At 33.5% G+C, this 20190-nt stretch overlaps 1 protein-coding gene across 3 annotated transcripts in view; it reads right to left on the reverse strand.

The window, feature by feature from the left end:
• Positions 1-1363: 1363 nt before the first annotated feature.
• Positions 1364-20190, reverse strand: part of LOC148956356 (serine/arginine-rich splicing factor 4-like) — a 36151-nt gene continuing 17324 nt past the window's right edge. For all 3 annotated transcript variants that reach the window (XM_089106838.1, XM_089106919.1, XM_089106884.1), the window contains exons 5-11: positions 18295-18364; positions 13519-13592; positions 11897-12082; positions 10659-10724; positions 7808-7852; positions 5102-5187; positions 1364-1477 (exon numbers count right to left, since the gene is read on the reverse strand). In XM_089106838.1, coding sequence (XP_088962964.1) covers positions 5103-5187; positions 7808-7852; positions 10659-10724; positions 11897-12082; positions 13519-13592; positions 18295-18364 — 526 coding nt within the window. In that variant the 3' untranslated portion in view covers positions 1364-1477; position 5102. The remainder of the gene's footprint in view (positions 1478-5101; positions 5188-7807; positions 7853-10658; positions 10725-11896; positions 12083-13518; positions 13593-18294; positions 18365-20190) is intronic.

Raw genomic sequence — 20190 nt, forward strand, 5'->3', positions numbered from 1 at the left:
TTGCAGATATAAACATAAGCGGCATTAGATCTTTTCACGGGTAGACAAAGAATAATCACCTACGGAACAAGTACTGACAAAACCACTTGCCCGGCTCAACCAATAAGTGGACAATAAGTGCAGAAATAAGTGGGAGGAGCTTTTTGTTCGCACCGAGAATGAAGAACCAGAAATCATCTGCGGTAAACTTACTGATATATTATATAAACTGTGCTTCAAAGCAAAATTAATCACCATAATTTTATTTTTCCGATCTGGTAATTTTCTAATACGATAAAGAAGTGAAGGGAACTTGTCTTGAGGAAACTTCAGGATAAAGAGTCAATAATAATTCACCCCAAACAGACACCCAAATGGCCGTTGAAGAACGATATAGAAAGTAGTCAAATGGCTTAGTCTCTTAAAGAAAGAATATCAACTTCAATGTAAATAAATATTTATTTCATTTGAAATAAAAATTAATCCAAACAGAAGCTCCTTTATTAGCAATAACAAAGACAACATAATAAACCATCAAGAAATGCGAAATGGTACAAAAACGAAATTCATGCAAGATAAAGACGGAAGTAAAACTCAAATAAGAAATACACAGGTCTGGCGTTCCTACCAACTATAAAAATTGGCGCCAAGATAAAGATTCTAATTTCCAAAAACGCTTGGCATTTTAATGATCATGAGCAATTCTCAGGCATTTAAGTAAACGTCATATGATTTAGTTACTGCTTTTTTATTAATGTTTTACCGTTAAAAATTGTCATCCATTCAGGATTTACTGTACGCTTCGTTTTACTGAATGTTTAGTTTTAATAAAACAGCTTTCACGGTGAAATAAGCTCTTATTCCAGCTTTAAAATATAACCCAATTCTTGTCATTAACTTAATTATGAAAAAAAACTGACCTGTTTTCATGAGATAGCCAAGGTGCGTAGTCGTGACACAGTGATAGTTAAGACTGATGATGGGATAAATTCAGCGGAGACTTTTTCATCCTTTAGAACCACTAATATTTGAATGCTTGGCTAAACAAAACTACTTTCCAAATATTGCCCATTTCCTTCTGCAGAAGTTTTTCAATTAATCAACTCAAATTTCTTGGCTCTTTACAATATACTTTAAATAAAGGCAACTCTGAAAATCGAGAGAAGCAATCGTTACATATTTAAAACTTTTGAATTGACCGTTTGTCTTTAAGATAATACAACGTAAAGTAAAGTAAAACCCTTACCAAAATAGGTTGAAATAGCAACAACTAAGTTTTATTGTAGTCTAAAATCTACGACGAACGGCCAAAGAAAACTAACAAAGAATCGACTCCTTTATAAATGATATTTTTATTGTAAAGGAAAGACTTTAAACAAAAAGAAACGATCTTATGGGTTTTATTTTATGATGCAAAAAATACATTATTAAACAGTTTAAACCGAGTAAAACACTTGAAAAACACCATTCTTCGCCAAGAACAGCTCCATTCCGGTACCTAAAAAAAATTAGTCCGTTACGATACTATACATAAAGAAATTGATTATAAGGTGTCTTGAAAAATAGCTCAGAACATGATGGGACGTTTATGGAATCTTCAAGATATTCAGACCCGAAAGATTAATCATCACAGCAATTTCCAAAAAAATAAAACACAAATAATATTAATTCATAGCGCCATTCCTATGAACTACTTACCAGAAATAAATATGGTGCAATTCTAGTTATCGTACCGAATTAGCAAGCCGTCAGTTATACAAATTTATTGAACGTGATTTCTAATTGACATGCCATTTTTTGGTAGGATGAACGTTAAATCATCCCGTTCCATTACTAAGGATTACTATCCCTTGCTAGATTGCCTAGTTATAGAATATTAATATATTATAGGCACAAAAACAAATATTTACTGTGCAAATTGTTCAGTTAGCAAAATTCTTTGCTTACTTCCCCTGGCTTTTTCGTCATTAAATCGACCACTCTATATAATCAATATTAAACCTTAAAACATGAATGCGATTAATACCTATTTGCATAATCAACAAGAAACACCTGGCTAAGATTCTTCGAAAAACGTCTCGAAAAACGACCTTGAACAACACACACAAAAAAAAAAACAAAAAAAAACCTTGAACAACACAAAAAAAACCTTGAACGCCACATGAGAAGAATCAGACCAACCCCCAGGAACTCATTTAATCTCCCAACATATTTTAGGTTGCGGGATCAGATTACATAAGGATTGGACACCTATTACGAGATAATAAAATTCCAGTGATAGAAACTATGGCGGAACAAACACTTTCATAACAAATAACTATGAATGAATATATTTTCAAAGAGCACTATCAAAACAAAAACGCGAAAGGTCTTGCAACCATCCGTTAACTAAGGACTCTAACACCATACTAAGCCCTCAGAATTTTTACAGATCAATTTACGACGTATTTTCAGAATGAGCAGGCGGTTCTTCAATATCTCCCATACCATGCCAAGTTAATCTAATGTCATGGAGGAAATCCCAATAAATATTGCTTAAGGGCTATTGACATTGAGATTTTAATAAAGCTGAAATTAATCCCGTTCCGAAACCATGTATCAACAGGTGCTAGTGATCTTAAGGTACCATTCGCTAGACAGATTAAACACTGAAATGGACTAATACCATAATTATCCGATGGATTTTTCTTTATGCAAAATAATGATTGGCTGAGCCTTAACTAAGGCCAAATCAATTAAAATTCTGTTTTGGCTCGATGCCGTTCTGGACGCTAGCTACTGCAAACCGGTTTTGTCCTAACTGATCCCTGATATTAGCCGTAACTTATCCTTGGCAGTAGTAAAATATACTCTATGGGTAACCATATTTCCTGACAATTATTGAGACTCCACAAGCATGTCGTGAGCATGCAAATTTCAGCAGCTAATAACAACATTTTGTCTGAGTCAGATAGGTAAATGAATAATTTCGATAATCCTTCAATCAATCTAATTTGCTGCTCAGTTTATTTAGCTTGACAACGGGAAATCTTTTTTGAATTTTGAGTTATTTTATAGTATCTAAAAAGTGTGCTGAAGTGTACCATTCCTTTTGGGAATATACATTTTGTTTATGAGTGCAACTATTACTCAAATTCAATTTCGACGCTCCACATGAGCCAAGCATTTTCAGAAGATCAAACGGGACACAGTGAAATTTGGACAATATTCACACTTATACCTGTATCCACCAGTATTATACAGTGAATACTGGTGAACACAAGATACAAATCGTCACTTCAAATCAATATTGTCCTACTGCATAAGGAATGTCTTTTTTTTTAATATCCTCTGCCATATATCATACTTTTAAGGAGCTTTTGAACGGTGTAGTTGGCATTTTCTATGTACTGTAGTTTTGCCTCTACTACTTCTGCAATTTTGTCCTTCTGCAGCAAACCACCCGCATTTAAAATCTTTAAACACAATTATCTCGGAAAATTTTTTCCGGTAGGACAATTTGGCTCCGAAGTGACGAAATGTGGATACTGAAACACGAAATGTGGATACTGAAACCAGTGTGAATTCTATGATCATGTAACAATTTCGTACTGAAATAATATCAAATACAGGGAAATGTATATTTTGGTACATGATGATTGAATACGTGCTGTAATTTTTCATATCTTTTGCGCAATTTGAAAGTACATGCTAAAGATCCAAAATAGTGCAGTACACATTAGGTGTTTTTATCACTATTAGCAACCCGATAAATGTTGGAATTCTTAATATACAATTGGCAGTGTTGGTGGGTGAATGTTCGACTGAACATCTTCAAATTGTTCGTCGGTGAGATTTACATGGGCGCCCATCAGGGGGGGGGGCGCTCCCCCCGGGCTGTATGATTTTGCCTTATTTTTATATATTTTTGTTCTGAAATTTCTATTTTATAGCATTAAGTGCCAATTAGACGAGGTTTGTCCCCCCCCCCCTGGAATTCAGCTTATGGGCGCCCATGGAGATTTATATTTGGTATCTCAGCACAATTCCATGCCGACATAATTTAATTGGTTACACTGTAAGTATAAATCAACTCGACACAGTGGTCTATGGATAATTACAAGTAGGGATGAATGGTTCATATTCATCAGCTTTTTTTAATTGACTTACTTGCAACCAGTTAAATGTTTTGTAGCTTTCGTTATACCAAACTCTAGTACTCAATGAAGTTTTTTTTAGTATATTTAGGACTTTAAACCGTTGCCCTAGCTGCTGAAAACTTCTCATGGTCCACTATGTACCACATGACAAGTGATGGTCCATACTGAGCCAGCCTATGGTCCTTACTTGGCCATCGAAAGATGCATACATGTATAATTAGTTTAATTGCTATGGACTCCTTTTGACCTAGCAGTTTTGCTTCTTTTCTTTCCTCCTCGGCTTCAATTTCTGGTTCATCTGGAGTATAAGTTGATATCTGTTTTCCCGCTAAACCGCCTTCTCCTAATAGATTGTTTTCTAAAAAAAAAAGCTTTTACGGAAGGTTTGACCTGTTCTGGAGTGACAATGAGAAGAGGTATTAGTTCCTGTGCAGCTCTTGAGATTCCTTTGTTATTTTCATTTGCCTTATAATCAGACGACATGCTTGGTCCGTTACTTGTCTACAAAAATTTTTCTTAGTAAAGACGTTAGGGTTGAAAGACTAAATGCCAGATTTGGCAAGCTCACTCCGGATACTGGAAAGGACGAATGCACGTGGGAAGGATGTACCAACCAATCCTGCTATACTCTAGATGGTAACCGTTAATCCCGGATTGCTTCGCATCAAATTATCCATCCCTCTCTTGTAAGTGGACTTTCAATGGATAAAAAAAAAAAAAAAAAAAAAAAAAAAAAAAAAAAAAAGTTAAAATCGATTAAACTTCAGCTTTGGCTTAATAATCCCGGACACTAGCTAAATATCTAATATGAATCAGTTTTGTCTCAACTGATTCCTGAAATTAGCTCTCGCTAATCTCGGCATTAGGAAAATATCATTCTAAATAGGCCTTTAGAAAGTTTCATTCAGTCAAAAATATTACCATTATAAAAAGAAGCTTTAAACAAGATGCATTTCTTGATCAAATTTGTTTAACAAGCTCACCTTAATCGTCATTGGCTGTTTCTCCATTTCTTGTTGGTGATCTGCTCCTGTCTCTGCTTTCACTTCTTGTGCGTGAGCGACGATCTCTACATAAAAAAGAGACAATCAGAAGTGGCATCCTAAACTCCATAGGCTAATTTGAAAAACTTCAACGCATATAAAGGTATTCTTGAGGTCACAAAAATAGCCTTAAAGGAAAAGCCAATTCCTCTATTACATCATGAATTAATCAGTTTTTTTACGTCCCAGATACGTTAATTTGTTTTGTTAGTATTATATGGAGTTTTAACTGTTCTGTTTTCTGTAACCTATTTGTTCATAATAATAATAATAATAAAAAATCAAATCGTGGATTAATGGTCCACTCAAAGAGTATGGGTAACTTAGAGTGGAAACTGACACGTGTCGGAAAAAACTATTAATGCCATCTAGCGTTTGGTGACACCAGGGATCAAGCTCCGTAATCCTTTTGAATCAGAAACTGAGATCAGACAATATTACCCTAGTTTTACCAATTTCAACAATTAAATTAATTATTCTTAATATTATACTTGAAAAATTCCAGGTGTCGCCAAACGCAAGATAGTGCTGAATTTGTGTCGACACTACTGCCAGTTTCAACTCTAAGTTGCCCATACTCTTTGGGTCTACCATGAAGGTCATAAGATTTCGATTCATGAACTTACTTCCCAATCTTTGATGAAATGTCAGCTTCATTACATTTGTCAAAAGTCCCTAACCAAAAATGATTTCTACAACGTTCTTTTCAAAGCAGGTATGGAGTTTAAGCATGAGATAACCTACTAAGTTATAATCTGCTAGTTTCAACTGTAAGTTGCCCATACTCTTCGGGTCTACTATGAAGGTCATAAGATTTCGATTCATGAACTTACTTCCCGAATCTTTGATGAAATATCAGTTTCATTAGAATTGTCAAAAGTCCCTAAACAAAAATGATTTCTACAACGTTCTTTTCAAAGCAGATATGGAGTTTAAGCATGAAATAACCTACTAAGTTATAATCTTCAAAAAAAGAAGCTTAGACTGAAAAAGTTTTGAGAATGTTTCTATTATAACATACGGAAATTCTAAAAAAAAAACGGAAGCGTCCCCTCGAACGTCACAAGAGATGGAAGGTCGACGGCCCATGGTGCCCTATGACAGCTCCAGCTGTCAGGATAGGTCTAGTTAATAAAAGAAGACTTCCTCAAGAACAAAGCTTGTCACAATTAAAAGTAGTAAAATAGCCGACAAACAAAAAGAATTGATGTAACCGATTATCTTATGTTAAAAATTATAAAAAGGTAAAGAAAGTCCAATTTATGGCCTAGATCGCATCTATGAAACAAAACGTCATGTGTGGTTGTTTTCTGAAATGACCAACAGACTGAGGGTCAGAAAATATCTTCTCTGCAATTTTTATATTTAAATATAATGTATATAGAACCTTACTTCATTTACAAGCACAAACAAAGCCACATTAACAAAATGCTGTTCCTGACGCGAAACTTGCGGTTCCTTTGCATTCGCCAATCTAGCCAACTCGATTTTTTTATTTTGGCTACATCTCTGAGATTTTCAACAACTAATCAATTACAGTATTTAGATTTATCTCATTTCCAATACAATGATTCATAATCACGTCGTTCCAAAAGCAGCAATATCTTTCGCTTCATAGCACACAACAGCTAACACTAGTTCGAACGTTTATGTCTATTCAATTTGTGGCTAAAAAATCACCATACTGAACAATTTGGTGAAATCAATATAAAATAAGACACAGATTGGCTTATACAAAGGAACTGTTAGCGCTATGAATTTTTTCCTATTGAACTGATGAGTAAAAATCAATATTTAATCTGATCCTTTTCTTGTCAATATTAATTCCACATAGCAAGTAATATGCAACAAAATAATCTGTCACTACAAATTTCGTAAGTAGGAAGCAAATGAAAAGCAGAACATTTTCTTTCTACAGTTGTCGGACAATTTTGTATATTTTGATACTTCTCAAATCCATTTTTGAGCTCGAAATTTCATCGGAAACTGATATATCAACATCACTTTGAACATAACCTAAAACTATTAGGGAGATCAAATGTGCCAAGACGCTGGACTAAAGCATCTAAATCCTGCATGACATTTTCCGTGTCTTTTCAAGTTTCTAAACCACACAAAAACTAATTTTAACGTGAAAGATTTCACTGATGTCCCGTTATCTGACTTTTACCAACTTTTTTGTCAATGAGACATGGTTACGACTCTAGCCAATGGAGAGAAGGGCTTAAGAACCAAAACCGGAAACGAAATCCGAGAGTAAAAGTTATGAGAGGTGACTACAATACTCTCGACATCACCAAAAAATTCTAGTGCTAAGCTATGGTAAACAATCGCTTTCCAGACACAATTTTTTTTATATGTTACAGTTAAAAAGTAATAATAGGTGAAACAAACTTTCAGATTTTCAATATTCGAATCCGAGACGATTCCACTTGGCTCTACAAATTCCTTAAAATACCAAAGCAAAACTGTCCAGAAAGCTATTCCTTACACTGCATCATTTTTTAAATATTATTCCCAAATGGATTCCCTCTCTTAAAGACTAGCTTAACTTTCCAGCAAATTTCAGCAAAGAGATCAGCAAATTTTAGTTCTTTCATAATTAATAGTTTTGAAGCTTTACAAAACAAAACAAAAAATAATTACCTTGAAATAGATCGGGAGCGTGCCTTTTCATCCCTGACTGGTGATCTAAAATAAAACCGCTTTAAAACAAAACAAATTAAATTATAAATTTCTATCCACGCAAAAAAAAAAAAAAAAAAAAAAAAAATGAATGTTACCGAGTCAAGATATAGAATAAATTTCGCGCACATCTGAAAACATCTGCTATGGAGTAGGGTTCACTCTCGAGAGAAATCCAATGAAACATACGGTACTACACTGAAATACAAACGTTATTCTAACAGCATATATGTTACCTTTAAGAGAAGTGTCTAAAGAGACCCTTCTGGCATAGTTACAGTCACAACACTGAAAGCAAGGTGAGGCTACTTTATCAAACCCAACTCGGAAACTCGGAACCCAGGAAAGCAGTTGCATTTTAGTCAAGTCTGATAATTACTTATCCCGAAAACAGAAAGGAAGTTATTCAAATGTTAAAGAGACGGAATTATTATTTTTTCTCAATCGTGGTAAGACTCGGTGAGGAATAGCTGCCCATCAATAGCCCATGCCCCCTATATTTATTTGAAGACAAGATTATTACGTCAGTTAAGCAAGCATAACAAAAATTACCCAGGAGAAAGAGTGGGGAGGTGTCCACAAGATATACCCTACTTACCAGGATCTGATCAGAGTATTTCTCACATCCTGGAGGGGGGGGGAGCTATACTCCTGGCCTGATTCCTGGTGGCGATTACGATGTCAATTCGTGTTATAAATAAGCGAAGGTCCATGAAAATAGTCATGAACAAACTAACTTGCGAGGTAATTGAGTCTGGATAAACAATCCCTTTGCACACACACTTTCTTCAATACTGAAGACAGTATCTGAATAAGGTAAATAAAACTCTAAGATTTCAAAGCCAACTCCTTTAAGATATCAAAAGTTAGTTTGAAATGCAATTTTTATCCTACTACACTTGAATAGACATGTCTCCATCTTTCCCTTAGGACAATAGTCTTAGTGACCGAGTGTCCTTACACAGGATAGAAATTACTGTACCCACCGCTAGCACACATCAATAGCGAAATACTATGATGTCGGCTTAATTGAGTGGGGTTGACACTTCCAAATTTGATACAAAATAATGAGCATAAAGTAACACGGACAATCATAACTAGAAAATAAAGAACATCGAAATTATCAGTTCTTTCCATACGATAACTATAGATAATTAATGCGATCAAAGAAAGAAATGTACGATCAAAATTCTCATAAATAAATTGATATTTTAATAAGGCAATAGATTTAAAAAGGTCTGTCTCTATCGTTCCCTTAGGACAGAAGTCCTAGTGACTGAGTGTCCTTACACAGGATAGAAACTACTGTGCCCACTGCTAGCACACATCAGTAGCGGAATACTATCTGATGTCGGCTTAATTGAGTGGGGTTCACCTTTCCAAAAGTGATACAAGATAATGAACATGAAAACAACATGGACAATAATAATTAGAAGATAACAATATAGGCATTGCCAGTTCTGCGATCAAAGAAACAAATGTATGATGAAAATTCTCAAACAAATTACTATTTTAATAAGTCAGTAGAATTTAAAAGGACCAAAGTCCTAGTGACTGAGTGTCTTTACACTGGATAGAAATTACTGTGCAGCTACTTAGCAAAATATACAAATAAGCCAAATTCATAAACAATATGAGATAAAAAGGAAGGAATAATAATCTTTGACTTTTTTGATAATAAAAAAACATGCATTGTATTAGAACGCATAATTGAAGAACTCGAACATTTTAAAATAAAATGAAAAAAATTATTTTGCAGAGGTTTTAAATATCATGGATAAAAAGAGCTAGTAACAACCAAAATCTGTATCGTTTGGACAGACACGTATTGTGAAAGTGAAAATGAGCAATAAAGCGGCTTAACCTGAAAAATTGCATCAAATGAATCTTTTCCACTCGGCCAAAATTTCTTGCAAAATTGTTTTAGCAGCATAAAGAATAATTTATTTGGTTTAAACACACTCACCCAAGAAAAATGCTAAACCCCCTGTCACAAAAATACTAGGAATTCAGTTATTTATCCATTTTCTGTGCCAGATACGCATTTCCCGTCTTAAAGGAAAGAGAGTGAGGGATTCGAGGATTTTTCGTATGATGATTGTGCACCCTTTAGTAAATTTCTTGTATAGGTAGTTTTTCCAGTCTGGTCACGTATCAAGGCGGACAAGATTTTTGTCTGAAACCCTTATGAATCTGTTACAAAGAGCATAAAAAAGCGAAACAAAATGTATGCATTGTGTCCTTACACATTTTAGACTGCTATGTCCACGTCTACCATGCATCGGAAGCAGGCCCACATCTGCTTTTGGTCCAATGGAGATGCTTTTAACTCCCAAAACCAACACAATGCGAGAAAAAAAAGTGTAGATACCATAGAAGAATAAAGCATCCGAAATTCCAAATGAAGGAACTTTCGGAACCAAGCTGAATATGCAAAGCAAACAGACCCAAGCTTAATATCCATAGAGCAGTTAGCATCAAAAGAATTAAAACAGCGGTTTATGAGAAAATCTAAACAACACTTAAAAGTAATATTAAATCAAATTTAAAAATACAATGCTTGGTAGTCCCTAAAATTACAATACTCATTTGATCTACTTGATACCTTTTTTTAAATAAAAATTAAAACTAGAAAATACATCTGACTTAGAACAATTATGGCAGTAAAAACCGCAAAATAAAAAATCAGGAAGGTTTAAATATCTTTTAACAAGTGTAAATGACATTATAATTTTTTTTGGAAGATTCAGTTAAAAGAAAAATGGAATGATAGGGAATAGCATTACAATAGAAATAATACTTGAAAACTCACCTGGAGCGTGATTTATCTGCCGATCTGGATCTTGAACGGTCACGAGAAGCACTTCGTTTCGCTGACCTACAAAGAAATGCTTTTGTTAAGCTAAGTTCTGACAGAACGCAACAAAAAAAAATGGTTTTTTGAAAAAGGTAGTTCGCTGGGCGAAACAAAAATCACTTGCCAATTCGCACTGAAGGCCATTTTTTTTTTGGCTTAAATTATTCAAGCTCTAATTGGAGGATCTATCTTATGTTATGAACAGTAAGGCTACAGTTATTTTTTTATTTATAAATGTTGATTTCCCCCTTTATTTATAAAGAACTAGGCTATTAATTTCAAAGATTGAACAAACACCCCACATTTTTTACCTGACTAATCAAGTGTTTTTGCCATCTCCTTCCATGCATTTTGATTCCCAGGTCCTTGTATTCTTTGCAGCATATATCAATACAGGATACGATATAATGATTAATATTGATTTTTCAACATCCATTCTCTCACCTCGCCATAAATTTTTTCAACTTCAAGTTAAAGCGTGGCAAATTGATTTTTCTCCGCTTCCCCTTCGGGAAGACTGTGGCTCGGCGAAGCAATATTTGCGCTCTGTCAGAACTAAGCTTTAACGCTATATGAAAACAGACTACAATCTTTCTGATTACTACAAAAAAAAACTTCATAACTAACTTATCCAAAACGGAGAGAAATTCCAGAAATTGAAGCTGATACCATCAATGACTAAGGGCAATTTTTCAAGGAGTTGAATTATTCTCTGATCTTGCATAGAATTCAATGCATTAGAAATACATCAAGAGCCAGGAGAAACTCCCGAAATATTCACAATTTAGTATTTATCAGAAGCCCTAATGCTTTATCAAGCGTTGGATTTTACATTGAATTTATTTAGAGAAATTATTTACTAAATTAACTAGATGAATTATTTCCTAGTATAAATCTTAAATTGAATTTAAAATATAAGAAACACATTGATACCAGGAAGGAGATATCAAAACATTAAAAAATTAGTATAAATAATGAGTGGGTTCCACACTCACCAAACAATTTATTAATTTCCAAACACGTCTCACCAGATATTTAAATATGTTCAAGAAATTGTGAGAATCAGGCATCGCATTAAAAATCTTCTAGGCTTCAGTGCAGATTCTGGCTCAAGTAAATTAACATTATTTTCTCGTTTGAAATAAAGAATGCAAACTCACCTTAGATCAACAATCAAAATATATTACAATTACCTTGAACGGGAGCGAGAAAGAGAACGCGACGCTGAGCGTCTTCTAGACCTGGAACGGGAGCGGCTGCGAGAGCGACGACTACCATTCTTGTCTTCAATCAAGCGAATTCGCCGACCATTTAACTCGGTATCATCCAACTTGTCTATGGCGTTCTTCATATCTCTGTATGTAGCAAATTCAATGCATCTGAAAATAAAGTTGTCAACATTAATGACAAGAAAATTAAATCTATACAGCTTTTCCCCATTTTATGATAGTTATACCTTTGTGACAAAAGTGTAAAACGTGAAAACACGATATGAATTAGAGATTGTTAATTTAGTAAGAAACCATGATTAAAACAAATGCGGTCAGTTTAGCCTAAGGTAGCCTGTTCCCATTTGACTTACAAAGTAATTTCACGTTTATAAAAGAAAAGTTAACACCCTGTCTAAATTATCAGTAGTAGTAGTAGTGATCGGATAAACGACGCTTCTCCACTACTGAGCTCCCTGCCTCGCTAAAATTACCAGTAAATTCTCTTGTGAGTACAAGAGAAAAATTCTCTTGTGAGTACAAATTTTGTGTCCTGTCCCCCACAAAGTTCTAAGTCTTCTTGCCCCAGCCCCTAAAAAACGAAATGTCCATCTCAATTTCCTAACCACGGGGGAGATTACCCTCTGTAAATCACAAAACAGGATATACTGAAAAGCTAAATATGAAATTTGCACATTTAGTGAAACCTAGCAACTATATGCAAGCCCTAGAATGGTTCTCTCAAATTAAACCGTAAAACCTTCCACACTAGCATAACCTTAGACTTAACGTTATGTAATTTCCCTGAGCATATTTTGCTCTCAAGATAGGCAGTGGCAAGTGGTTTCGAACTCTACATAGAATTTTACCCAACGTAAGCTTACGTTGCCTTATTGAGGTCAACGTAATAGCAAAAAATTTAAATTTCCGGAATAACAATCAATAGATTTTTACAATTTTCCGGTCTTCCATACGAACGTGAACATCTGTCTCCATTACACATTTCAAGTTTTGACCAATTTGTTTATGACAAGAGATGCTGGTATATAATGAGGATTTTTATGAATCTTTACGTTAGCCCACAATAAGCATATAAACAGAATGATGTCGTCTATAATTACTTCTTATACGAAAAAATGGATACTTTTTAATTTTACTCTTATGATTATTTCAGGCTTAATTTTCTCTGAGCGCTACGAGCAATACAGAATTTTCCTAAAAGTTGGAAATAAAAATTTCTGTTAGCTCACGGAAAAACAACTGTTAGTGACATTTGTAACTAAAATTTTTTAACACTCCGGAAAAGGCACATGAACTTCACTGACTTGATGTGTAACCAAGGCCGTATCCACGAAAGGGGAGAGAGAGGTTAGGAAAACTGACCCCCCTCCCCCCGAAAGTTTGTCCGACTCGTAAAAATGTATCTAAAATGAATATAAACTAATTTTTTGTTTGTTTATAAACAAATTTTGATGCGTTTAAGAAAAACTACCCCCTCCCTCAGAAATAATCCTGGATACGACCCTGGAAAGCGACATTTCAATTTGGCAGCAATTGAATAGCACTAAATTATAGATTGAAAAATGGGCACACGGCAGACAACTTACCCCTCATTTTTGTTTCCTTTGTGTGCATCAGCGTAGGTAACTTCTCCAGCACTGCGCATGTAATCCTTCAAATCCTGCAAGGGTTGACATATTAGCAAAACAAAACTCTGAACTTCATTTTCAAGACTAGCAGCTTCAAAGCAAATCTCGTCAACACAATTTCATAATAAACAGAGTGCATGCATAATTTTTTTTTTTAACTTCTTTTCTTTTTAATTCATAAATTCTTCTACAAACATAAAACAGAAAACATAACTAAAATGCTTCACAAGCTCTTGATGAAAAACTCAACGTTCAAAAATATATAAAGTAAATTCAGTCATAAGAATAATTAACAAATTTAAGATATCCAGAACAAATTTTTTTTTGTTCTTTTTAAAATTCCATCTCTGCAAAGCAAGAATCCAAAACAGCTTCAGACGACAAAAATTAGTAAAAAGTAAAAACAATCAATTAGTTACATGTGTGACAATTAACATTTTTGTCTTTAATTTACCATGAAGTGTTTACTCAGTGGATTTGCTTCTCATAGAGAATTTTTTTGTTAAATTTTCTTTTATAATTACGACACAAATTGAGTGATTATTTTTAAACACGAGTTTTAATTGCTTATTATCTAAACATAAAAATGATACAGCGAGCCGGTATTTCCAAATGTACAACCTTGAAAAATTACCTTTATGAATTAAATATGACAAAGGCCCTCGAGGAAGAAGAGATAACCCTTTCACGACTTTGGTAACCAGAGATGACATCTGTGGCTCAATTTCGGGTATGGAAAATGAATGAAACTTGCTAGACGTCTGAGGTCTTAATGGCATGAATTCTTCTTGGTATCTTCTATTTTTGGTAATTTCTTTTGCACTACATCCAAGAAGAAGTCAAGTAAAGAGTTCACAGAGTCATGTAAAAATGTTTCTCAAGTCCAATGAAAGTAGAAAATAGAAGTCTCAGTCTTGGTCTAAGAAGTCAAAGTAGAGAACTAAGGAAATTTTATAGGAGGTGAAACTAGCACTGGTGTCGAGAAGAGAAATCAACCTACGCCATCTGGTGTTTGGCGACTTTCTGAACTAAAACTACTATATGTCTTTTTGGGTACTTCAAAATACAGAAAAAAAAATAAAAAAAAAAAAAAAAAAAACGAACTCTGTCTACGAAACGGCCTACTATCTTAACTAATTAACCTGCTTAACATACCAAGATATCCAAGGTTTACTGTATGCAGACTGTGTTTGACTTAGAATAATTCAAGAAAAAAAGAATGCTAATGAATTATATTTCATATGAAATTTCAGCTTTAATCATGTTGAATTGCATACTATCTTATCAAATATCAAAAGTCTTCAGTTTTCCGTATTTTTGAAGTCATTCTACACTAGTCACGCGTCAACCCAAAATCAATCCAATCTTTCATCCCTAAATTCTATGACTATTTACCTTAGTTCTGCCCTAGGAATGACGTATGGACGGATGATAGATAGATTTATCTATCAATAAATAAAATGACATCATTTTTCTACAATCCTAAAAAGGACTTACGCCCGATTTGCCTCTCACCCACTCAGACTATGCGTCTTGGCTTTTTCTACAATTAGCCATGGCTTGATACCCACAATTACTTGATCTTAATTCTAGTCGTTCTCACATTGGGTCGGCGGATACAAATTCCTATATGCATTAACGGGACAAATTCTTCCTGGTTCTTCAATATTTGTTTATTTCTTTTGTCCTACATCCTAAGTCGGGCGAAAAATTGACTGAAGCATAAAAATTCGGAAAATCTAATGAAAATCCGAACTGGAAGTCGATTCCAACTACTGGAAGCAAGATCTTGATAAACAGATGAGCATAAGTGAAGCCAAATACGAGTAGTCAAGTCTAAGGTCAAAAAGTCGAATATTACGTACAGCAAGTCTGAGTACAAGAGTTAAGTTCAAGTAAAGAGGTCTGGCGTAAATATATATATATAAAAAAAAAACAGCGGAAGTACAAATGAAATATTTACAAATTAACGTTTAGATTTTTCTTTAAGAAAATCTAGCACCAATTTAAGCTTATCCCAGCCCCTTAGAACGAAACTGATCTTAAGTAACATCTATTTAAAAATATATCATTATTAACAGTTCAAATATAGAGCTCAAATTCGTCTCACGACCCCCCCCACAACCCACCCAAAAATTAGCAAAAATTCAGCTTTAGATTTAAAACTACCAATTTAAACCATATTCTTTAACTCGAACGTTTAAGAGTTAATTTAAAATTGAGGTATATATAATTAGCAAATCAGAATGATTTAAATTAGCCATCATATAATACCCAGAAACCCAACCAAGATTCTTCATGAATGGCACAAGACGAATGCTGTAACAACACCTCAGAATTCTAAGATTGATTGGACCCTCTCTATTGAACATGACCGCTCGGCCTTGGACCTCAACTGTCCTCTATATGACCTCGTTCGACTTTTTGGACTGATAACAACTGACTCAAAAGGGGGCTTGTTTGGAACCTCATGGTCACATCGCATCCATGGTTCTCGAGGAGTCTTGGTACCCGTCATCACATCTCAAATGAACTGTGATTTTAAAATACAAGAAATTAATATTGGTTCAAAACCAAGAAGAAAGCTTACAACTTTAGATAAGAAAAAGAATTTTTACAACAGCAAGACAAAATGATATTATTTTTGACTAAAGATGAAATAATGGCCAATCAAGAGCGTTGGAATTATATATCAGACATCATTTCCTCTAATTTTTTTTTTTTTATTTGATAAATGCCTAAAAACAGTTGTGGCCCAGAAAAGACCTTGACAATATATATATATATATATATATATATATATATATATATATATATATATATATATATATATATATATATATATATATTTATTCAAGCAAAAAACCGGATACAAAGCCAAGAACAGGCAACTTGATTGGTGATGCAGCTGTACCAATATTTTGCTGAGTTATACCTATGCACAACATCAGAGTAATTCACTTTACAGATACAAACTAAATCAGCAATACAAACATTTCAATTGGAAACTGTCAATATAGCTAGCTTTAAAAACATATAACAAAACATTTTCAAAATGTTTTATGATATTATATTTAATTCAGCTTATAACCAATTAAACCCTTACACTAAGCTATAATTAAATCACAGCGTTTTCAATTTAAATAGAACTCAGTTCACAACTTAAAAATGGTAACGAGACTAATCCCTCTTTTCTTTACAAATGCTGTAGATAGACAATAGCAGCAACAATGGATCGCAATAAATCATCATTCACAATAAATAAAAAAAAAAAAAAAAAAAAAAAAAAAATGGATAACGTCTTTTTACCCACTTAGGCCTTACCTGCTTTTTCAAGATACTCATACGCATTTAGATGAAAAGCCAATTCTTGTTGCATTGTCAAAGAACAAGAACCCAAAACTAGATAGCATAACACTGTTTTTAATACTTATTTCCTAATAGCTCTTATCTTTGGAAAATCTAGATATTACAGAAGATTTTTTTTTGACATATTGTGCACAAAGCGAAAAGTAATTTCTGTATTTGTTAATTTACTAGCATTTTGAGTGCTCATGCAACCAGGTAACGAACTCCTCTACTCAAGTCTTGACAATGATTACTTTCTTATTAACAGCTCTTCTCTTTGGAAAAGCTATGTACTGAAATGGGCATTCCCATCAGATATATATATATATATATATATATATATATTATATATATATATATTATATATATATATATTATATATATATATATATATATATATATATATATATATATATATATATATATATATATATATATATATATATGTATATATATATATATAAAGCAGAGATAGACATAAATTTCTTTTCAGAGGTTAAAAGTATATGGCTTGACAAAGGAGATTTTTTTTTTCCAATACAGCATTTCAATTAAAGATTAAGATACATTTTACATATTGTTTATAATATTGGTGAATATGAATGTTGTGATTCTTCTTTTTTCTTCAGTATTAAAAATGTTAGCGTAACTATAACGTATTAAAATTCCAAACATTACACATCAGGGTCATGGAAAAGGGGGGAGGGGGTATAAAATTTAAAAATGTATAGAAGTAAGAAAATAAGATACATTTAAATCTAGGTATTAAAAAAAACTATATCCTGGTAGGGCTTGCTCCACCCCCGGGAAATTTCCCGACGGCGCTCATGATCTAGGTTCTTCTAGTAGTCAGTTTGGTTTACAAATACTACAAGTTACTTTACAAAATATCGGTCAAGAAGCAAATACAAAAAAAAAAAAAAAAAACTACTAACCTATTCAGTTCAAATCCCCAAATAACGTTTGTGCTTTTAAAAAAGGTGAATACATCACCTGATACAAATTCTCATCTTTTAGTGGCAGAAAATTGTTTCCAAAGCCTCAATTTTGCCGATGCAACCTACCACTAGGATAGAATGACAATTCGGGTAAGTTATTATGGAAGCACGTTAATTCTACTACCAACAAAAGACACATAAATTATTTCTCTTTAAGACTAATTTAGATATTCCGATTGGTCCTTAGCCTACGATGGTCAGACAATCTTATTATGAATTTGGGAATTGAGTTATTTAACGGAGAACAAGGATAAACAGCGTCTAAGTTCAAAAATATACTTTAAAAATCACAATTTTTTAGAGACAAATGAATGCCTAGTAGTTCAAATTGGTGGGAAATTCAAGTTAAATTACAGGAAGAAAAACTTAATCTACGACAAAAGCTTACCTGCCAAGAAACGCGTGAAGAGAGATTTTCAACTATTAGACGGTATTCGGTTCGAACCGGTGGTCCATATCTGAAAGGAACAAGAAATTCATTTCTTTGTAACGACGAGATACAGGTTAATCAACATACTTGACAACAATTTCTATGATTAGTAAATAGCCCACGTTACAACAGAAAACCTCAAGTAAAATTGGACTGCTAGTCCAACTAACTTTTAAAAAATGAGGCATTGGAAAAACAATTCATTTTATTAGCAAAAAAGAAACTAAGAAAAATACTTGTAATGCAATAGCAGAAATATTAAGTATAAGGCTTCAGATAAAATTCGACCATCCGTAAAATATTAAAGAAATGTAACAGTTGCGTTAGTGCAATACTTCAATGTAATAAACAAATAAGCGGGTTTCTCTTGTCTTTAGGAGTGACTACAGCTCCGTTTAGATTGTGTCATTCCTTTTCAACACAATTCTTTCCAATTGAATCAAGATTCTGGCTTTTAGATTATGATAAATTCTGAAAATTGTTGTGCTTGTGTGAAGAAAAGATGACTTTATTTAAGTCAAATCTTAAAAACAATAAATCGACAAACAAATGCGATGACCCATTGCATTAGAAGGGTAAACCTCCCAAACAACGAAAAAACAAAACAAAAAAAAACACTTGATTAATATTAACATAATAAAATAAAGTATGATTCACAGAAAAAAAATCTGCAAGTCCAATGAGTTCACGTCCGATTCTCCATCTTACAGAAAATCAAACATACCCATAGGACTTTACAGCTGTTTATGACAATTCGCCAGTACATATTTGTGACCAGTGCGCCCATTAGAATAATGAAAACGTGTGAAGTAGAGAAAAATTGTCTGTATTTTCTGAAGTACAGAAAAAATATAGTTCGAAAATTGCTGCAAAGGCCTTTCCAAAATAAAATTTGCTTAGTTTGGAGCACGAAATAAAAGACTCTGAAAACAAGGATATAATTGTTTGTGTATTTATCTCACTATAGTTCATTTACGTTTATAGTACTTTCCATTCAGCTAGGATTTCCCTGAAAGAGACTAGATCCATTATAACGAAAGGGAAAATAGAATTGAAGATGCAATGAAAGAATTTTAATCACCTTTAGTTACGCCAATGTTTAGTTAACATGCGTTCACGGTCAGGTGTTTTCTTGCGTGCAACAATTGAACCTATTCCCCTCTCCTTATGTATCTATTTAACAAATAAAATATTTGGACATCTTTCGTTAAGCCTGAAACTTTCTCCAATAGGTGCCCAACACGCATCAAATTACGTAAATTGTTTTTAGGACGCTCGTAAATACTAAATATAGGATATTTTGTGGGGTTCAATCGAAATTCATTACGGCCACTTATTACCGATTGGTCGAGAATATAAAAATAAACGAAAAGGGCTTATTTGTACATAATGTAGGGGGAAGAGGACATACACCCCCGAGCAAAAATCAAATGAGGAAATCATAGTAACTGTATATTCTTTAATAAGTGTATAGATGGTTTTAAAAGCATTATATAGGTTATCATTTTTTTTCTGTTTTACAAACAGAACACATTTCCAGAATTATGGATAATGTAAAACCCTTTTCAGTGGACAAAAATAGAATATGAACAAGTATCTCCAATTGTTTATCAAAATACTCGGAATTATCAGGGGGGTTTTAAATGACTAATTGTTTTTGCATTTTAGGATACCTCAAAGCCACGGACGTCAAGCAAGAACGGCTATGAACAAAAAATCTGACGTTTAGAAAATGTATGTCATTAAAAAAAACACCTTTTGGATTTCCACTTCCAGAACTTTTGTATTTTCACTTCCAGAACAGATCTCACAAAGTATATTATTGTTACTTTTAAGTCCCCCGATTTCAGTTCA

This window comes from Artemia sp. Qi Xiang Cuo, chromosome 1, assembly GCF_049724085.1.
Source record: "Artemia sp. Qi Xiang Cuo chromosome 1, ASM4972408v1, whole genome shotgun sequence".
NCBI lineage: Eukaryota > Metazoa > Arthropoda > Branchiopoda > Anostraca > Artemiidae > Artemia > Artemia sp. Qi Xiang Cuo.